The sequence below is a fragment of the Borostomias antarcticus genome (genome assembly GCF_949987555.1).
Source record: "Borostomias antarcticus genome assembly, chromosome: 15".
Classification (NCBI taxonomy): Eukaryota; Metazoa; Chordata; class Actinopteri; order Stomiiformes; family Stomiidae; genus Borostomias; species Borostomias antarcticus.
The window spans coordinates 21,872,447-21,879,946 of NC_140248.1; the positions used below are offsets into that span (position 1 = coordinate 21,872,447).

Genomic DNA, 7,500 nt, shown 5'->3' on the forward strand with positions numbered 1-7,500 from the left:
CGGCGTCCGCCTCGCCACCGACGCCGTCGCTTCGCTCGCCACACCGTCGGACGTGGCGTGGGTTCGAGAGGAGGCCCTCAATCACTACAGCTCCACCACAGGCAGACGTGCAGAGCTTCACTTGAGCGTGGAGCTGGGGGGGTGGGGGGGGGGGGGTACGGGATTGTGACGTGAGCTCCGCAATTTCCCAGAATCCCCGGAGCAGCGGCAGCGAGAGGTCTGACCCCCTGCCAGACTACGGATTGTGGGATTTGTAGTGTCTCTGTAGTACTCTAGAGACTCTAGGCTGTAGACCCTGCCACAGCCTTGTCCTTGCCCTGAGAACATAGAAGGAGTGTATTATAGAGTGTGTTAGAGTGTGTGTGTGTGTGTGTGTGTGTGTGTGTGTGTGTGTGTGTGTGTGTGTGTGTGTGTGTGTGTGTGTGTGTGCATGTGTGTGTGTGTGTGTGTTAGTGCGCGAGCGTGTCATAACTTACCCTGCGTGGTCTGAGGCTTCCGGGGCTGGAGGGGGACGGACTGGGAGACTTCCCCGACTGAGGAGTGGACAACTGACTGGCAGCAGTCCCATTAACTAGAGAGAGAGAGAGAGAGAGAGAGAGAGAGAGAGAGAGAGGGATAGAGGGAGAGGGACAAGTGAGTGAGAGTGTCAGAGTAGCTCTAACAGAACAGCTAGAGTAGCAGCTGCCTCCTACACCTCTTCTCACAGCCTCCACACCCACACAGACGACCCCAGAATCCTGTCACTACTGACAATTGATTGACTGGTTGATTGATTGGTTGATTGATTAATTGATTGGTTGATTGATGGCCATGGCTGGCCATGCTGGAGTCAACGCTAGCCTAACACTTCCTCTCACTCTTAACACAGCTGTCCTCCTTTTCACCAACTCCCTCTCACTACTGACCCAGAAAGCAGCCTCTTCCCAGGGCAGCTGCAGCACAGACGCCCTGGCTCACCGTCACCACACACCCACAGGGCTCCTGTGATGGATGGAACGACTACCAGCAGCACACATCCAGCTACAGAGGTGACCTCACTTACTACAGGAAACGCTCACTATCAGACAGAACCACATGGATGAGGGTACATAGCCTTCAAACAAACTAGAGAATATGAACATATAAATGCACTTCAAAATGGATAAATAAGCTTTGAATGAATGGGTTTGAAGGAGTGTAGTAAATTGAAGGCGAACTGCGAGGGGCGTTGCGTTGACCTCAGCTGGGAGATCAAAGGGCGTGCGCAGCGCCAGTGATGCTGCGGTCTCTTTGAAGGTAAGAGGATTAGGACTTCAGGGAGAGGTGTTTAATAGCCTAATCAACACACACACGCACGCACGCACACACATATCAAATACACACACATAATGTATCACATACACACACACACACAGACACACACAGATGCACACACTATCTCCAAAGGCACACTCACCTTGCTACTCTTCAAAGTAGCAAAATACACACACACACACACACACACACACACACACACACATAATGTATCACATACACACACACACACAGACACACACACTATCTCCAAAGGCACACTCACCTTGCTACTGTTCAAAGTAGCAAAATACACACACACACACACACACATAAAATTCACACACACACACACACACACACACACACACACACTATCTCCAAAGGCACACTCACCTTGCTACTGTTCAAAGTAGCAAAATACACACACACACACACACACACACACACACATACACACATAAAATTCACACACACACACGCACACACAAACACACACACTATCTCCAAAGGCACGCTCACCTTGCTACCGTTTAAAGTAAGCATATTTTTTTCAAAATGTAGCCCAAGAAATTTCTAAATGTACCCCAAAATAGGCTACTGTATAGTCTACTTAGCTTAAATTTATGGCTATGTGACTTTTTTGATTTTGAACATCAGGAGCTTAAATGAATCTTTTGCACATTCGACATAATATGAATGTTTTCTACCCCATGGAATCACAGAGCGCACGGAGCACCTTCATTGATGAAACTCGCGGCACCTTTACGCCCAGTAGTAGCCTACACAATGACAGTTACACAACCCAACACTCATCTGATATTCATACAACAGCATTCTTCCATAGCAATACATTATTGCAAAGCATCGCAAGTTAATCAAGCCTTACGTAACGTTAGGTTAAGACTAGAATATCCAGCGCCTCTCTTGGGACAACTTCGGCAGCGCGCAAACGCGTTATAATGAATCTCTCCAAACGTTTGAAATACCGCGGAGCAAAGACAGTTAACGCGTAAAAACACAGCCTACCTTCGACTTCCAGCATGCTGAAAACACAGTGTTAATCCAGACAGAGGGAGAGAGGGGGGGAATAAAAAGGAGAGCGGCACTTTCTCTGCGCCCTGAGCGAACGGCTCCGGTAATAACGGCTCCGGTAATAATTGTACTGAATGGGAGAATGAAACCGAGAGCGCACGCTAGTAGGGTAACGATCCGTAGAGCTCATAGGCGGACGGACTGTTTGCGTAAGCTCTGACGCGCACCGGGGCCGGTGTGGTAAGTGTTAACGTTGCGGTAACGAGACGGAGAGGCGCTGACACACACACACACACACACACACACACACACACACACACACACACACACCACTACCCGGTGATTGTTCAGCTGAAATAGAAATGACAAGGTTGTAGTCTGGTTGTTGCCAGACATTTTTTGTTTGTCAACGTTGCCCAAGCACAGGTGCAGATGCTTTATGTATGATGACCAACGCGATTGCAAAGTGTGTGTGCGTGTGTGTGTGTGTGTGTGTGTGTGTGTGTGTGTGGCTTGGCTCCCGCTACTGGAGCTAGCCACAGTGGAGCTGTCCAGGGTGTGTGTGTGTGTGTGTGTGTGTGTGTGTGTGTGTGTGTGTGTGTGTGTGTGTGTGTGTGTGTGTGGCTTGGCTCCCGCTACTGGAGCTAGCCACAGTGGAGCTGTCCAGGGTGTGTGTGTGTGTGTGTATGCGTGAATGTCACAATGACAAATCATGCTAACTAACTAGCACCATCTGCAGCTCCTTGGTAATTTTAGCTGGTGTGATACATGGACTGAGACAGCCAGGGAGAGAGGGGAACACTGTTTTCTGTCTCCTAGTTCTGGGTCAGGGTTCTGTCAGAGGTTCTGCAGGTCAGGGTTCTGTCAGAGGTTCTTCAGGTCAGGGTTCTGTCAGAGGTTCTTCAGGTCAAGGTGCTGTCAGAGGTTCTGCAGGTCAGGGTTCTGTCAGAGGTTCTGCAGGTCAGGGTTCTGTCAGAGGTTCTGCAGGTCAGGGTTCTATCAGAGGTTCTGCAGGTGGGGTCTGTCTGACAGACTGTGTCCAGAGCCCCCCAGACGCAGGCTGAACCCCCCACACCCACACAGCAGGACTGGACTGGACTGGACTGGACTGACCAGGACTCAGTCAGAACCAACGCTGCTGTCACCGCTTCTACACCTCCCAATCTGTTCAACTCTTTTTCTGGATCGGTCATGAGCTCTCTAATAATAATAATAATAATAATAAATCGCATCTATATAGCACCTTTGTACCACTGTAAACCAACCCAGTAATGCTTTACAGTGAGAGGTCAGACAACAGATATAAACCACAGCAAAATAGGGCACATAAACCAATTAGCTTACTAACTAACAAACAGCTAACTAACAACTATCAAACTAACAAACTAGCAAACTAACAAATAACTAGCTAATCAATTAACTAGCTACTGTAAGTAACCTACTCACTCACTCACTCACTCACTAACTCACTCACTCATTAACAACAACTAACAAACTAACTAACTACTAACAAACGAACTACTAACAAACTAACTGACTAAATAACTAGCTAAGTAACTTACTCACTCACTCACTCACTCACTCACTCACTCACTCACTCACTCACTCACTCACTCACTCACTTCACTCACTCACTCACTCACTTACTAACTCACTCATTAACAACAACTAACTAACTAACTAACTAACTAACTAACTAACTAACTAACTAACTAACTACAGGCCGAAGGCCTTGGTGAACAGGTGGGTTTTGAGTGCTGATTTGAAGATGTCCAGGGTTGGGGTGTTATGCATCTCTGTGGGAAGAGACTTCCAGAGGGAGGGGGCTGCCACACTGAAGGCTCTGTCCCTAAAGGTTGGCGGGCTGGTGCTGGGGGATGGAGAGCTGACCCGTGTCCGAGGACAGCCGGCTCTGGGACGGGGCATGTTGGTGGAGGAGGTCAGATAGGTACTGGGGGGGCAAGGGCATGTTTGGAGGAGATGTGGGACTTAACCAGAAGCCAGTGGAGTTGGATGAGGGTGGGGTGATGTGCTGCCAGGGCTTGGTGTGGTTGAGAACCCCGGCAGCTGAGTGCTGCAGGTGCTGGAGCCTGACCAGGGCTGTACTTGGTACCCCGAACACGACTCACGAGTCTCTCTCTCTCTCGCTCTCTATCTCTCTCTTTCAGAGGAAATATCGTCTCCACTGTGAACAGGATCCACACACACATACACTGCTGATGCTCAGGTAATGAGCCATTGAGAGAGTTCATACTTGTTCGCCGCAGAGCAAGTATGCTAATTGGAACTGAACTGCATAAAAAGGGTGGGAGACAGAAAGAGAGAGAGAGAAAGCGAGAGAGAGACATGGAGGTAGAGAGACAGGGTTGGAAAGAGAAAGAGTGGGGTGCGGAGTGGCTATAATCACAACAGTGTCTAAAATAAGATAAAAATTAGGCATTTAGAATTTCTGGAGAATAAAATAAAATAAAAACTAGAGAGTGCAGACCTCCGCCCCTGTGCCCCCCCTCAACTGCTCTCCCCCTTCCACGCCCCCCCCCCCCCCCCCCCCTACAGTACCTTTCCTCTACCTTTCCTCCCACCTCCCACCACCACCTCTCATGTGCTGTGCTCTCCTACTGGCTTTCTGAATTGGTAACTGTAGCACCACCTGTAGTTTCCTCTTTCTGCTTCACATCTTTCCTCTCCAATTTCCAAAACGTTGCTAGTTCTGTGAAGACTTCCCATTCACATTCATTAACAGCCAAGCAGAGCAGTAGTGGAGGGAGGAGTGGGCTGGTTCATAGTCTGCAGACAGTAGTTTACAAGATGTACATTTGAGATGGGAGTTATACAGCCAATGACATGTTAAATCTATAGTCTATAGGCGAGATATAGTTTTCTATTAAGTCAATCATTTTAATGTGCAGACACTTATTTTCATCCACCTGAAAGTGTCTGCAATTTACTTTTTACATTATTATAGTTTACATTATCGTTTAATCATTAATCATTATCTGATTTAAATAATAACACTGCTGCAGCATCATCTTCCATCCGCCGGACAGAAAAAATATGGTAGGCGGGCTCTAGCGTTCTACCTTCCGGATCGAGCTGAAAAAGTAAATAGACACCAGCCTGTTGACGCGAGCATAACTGATCATGGCTGGATCATGGATGTATTATAAGAAGTGGATAAGGCATGCAAAGATGGCGGCCCATTCAATCCAATGAAAGTTGCTCAGTGGCGCATGAAGCAAGCCCCAATGGCCAGGAACAGACAGTTTTTGGCGTAGTGGCCAAGCTCGGTATTGCAAGTGGCGCCAAGAACCTGAAACCTATGAGGAAACTGAAACCTAAATCCCCCACTACACTGAATTTACAGTAATATGGGTACTGTAGAGCCACCTATGAATGAATCATGGTCAAAATGTAATGGTGAGTTCCTTGGCCCATGCTGCACCCCTCCACCGAGTTTCATGCATATCGGGCCGGTCACCCCACAAGAGCGAGTACAATGCGAATCTGAGGCGCTGCCCTGACTGACTGACTGATTGAGCGACCGTCTTTTTGGCTGGCTGAACCAAAAGTTTAACGACGCTAGCTTGCGTTAATGTTCCTCCAGCCACCTAAAAGTGCCAGTCAAAGCAACAGCAAATGCAACGAAATATCAGTTAAGTGTAGCCGTTAATCTAGCCTATTATTTATGTAAGCTATGTAAAAAAGGCAGTGATTGTGGTAGAAGACAGGACCAGCACAGAGTTGAGGGACAGGTGAGAGAGGAGAGGATAGAGGTTGTTGAGAGGAGAGCAGGAGAAGAGAGAGGAGAAGGAAGGGGACAGGGCAGGATGAGAAGAGTGATGATTTAGAAGGAATGAGTATGCAGTTAAGCATCAATGGGCATCAAACCTTTTTTTTTTTTTATTAAATAAAACATTATATCTATTATTCTCACCCCATAACTCAAAATTAAAGCAAGATACATATACATATATCATGTAGGCTAAACATGCTGTTTCAGTATACCTTTCAATTATATGTCTCACGATTTTGTTATTTTCATTCTTTAAAAGTCACCAGAATACTGGAAACTAGGTCTCTGAAACTTTTTTTTATTTTTAGCTTGGCACCACCACACCAAGAGATCAATTCCACAGGAAACACTGGTGCCAACAGAGAGATGCAGGCCAACATTGTCGGGAGTAAGGGAGGGAGGGAGAGAGGGAGTGATATCCGACCAACGCTGTACTAGGTGCGCTGGCTTCCAGCCACGCACAAAAAGTCCCGGACCCCCACACGTTCTGGGAGGAGCAGCCAGGCGGACAGCTGCTCTCCAGCTGCAGGTACAGAAACACGCCAGGTCCAAGCCCAGGGCCCAGCGCTATGGATCCTCCAGGACCAGCCCAGGGCCCAGCGCTATGGATCCTCCAGGACCAGCCCAGGACCAGCTCTCTAGACCCTCCAGGACCAGCCCAGGACCAGCTCTCTAGACCCTCCAGGACCAGATGGACCAGCTCTCTAGATCCTCCAGAACCAGCTCTCTAGATCCTCCAGAACCAGCTCTCTAGATCATCCAGGACCAGCCCAGGACCAGCTCTCTAGATCCTCCAGAACCAGCCCAGGACCAGCTCTCTAGATCCTCCAGGACCAGCTCTTTAGACCCTCCAGGACCAGCTCTCTAGATCCTCCAGGACCAGCTCTTTAGACCCTCCAGGACCAGCCCAGGACCAGCTCTCTAGACCCTCCAGGACCAGCCCAGGACCAGCTCTCTAGATCCTCCAGGCCCAGCCCAGGACCAGCTCTCTAGATCCTCCAGGACCAGCTCTCTAGATCCTCCAGGACCAGATGGACCAGCTCTCTAGTTCCTCCAGGACCAGCCCAGGACCAGCTCTCTAGTTCCTCCAGGACCAGCCCAGGACCAGCCCAGGACCAGCTCTCTAGATCCTCCAGAACCAGCCAGTTTGTGGGTTTGAATCCCGCCCCGGGACAAGTCCTTAACATGGGTTACACTAGCAGACTGGTCTTTTACTGGGAAGTGTTGAGAGCAGGTACAGTAGGAATGAAGTTCTATATCGCTATTTCAACATAGTCAATCCCCTAGACCCGTGTCTACCTACTGTAATAGTTTCAATTACTTATCTGTGTTCGATTGTTCTTGTACAGCGTAATAAAACCAATGGGCTATTCCCAAAAATGCAGACCCTATCCACCTGA

At 48.6% G+C, this 7,500-nt stretch overlaps 1 protein-coding gene across 1 annotated transcript in view; it reads right to left on the reverse strand.

Annotated features, from left to right (window-relative positions):
* dclk1a (doublecortin-like kinase 1a) overlaps positions 1–7,500 on the reverse strand; it is a gene marked incomplete at both ends in the record, with an annotated part of 51,383 nt that overhangs the window by 14,126 nt on the left and 29,757 nt on the right. Inside the window, 2 exons of the mRNA XM_084450381.1 lie at positions 1–133; positions 477–571. The exon at positions 1–133 is cut by the window's left edge and continues 11 nt beyond it. Coding sequence (XP_084306507.1) covers positions 1–133; positions 477–571 — 228 coding nt within the window. The remainder of the gene's footprint in view (positions 134–476; positions 572–7,500) is intronic.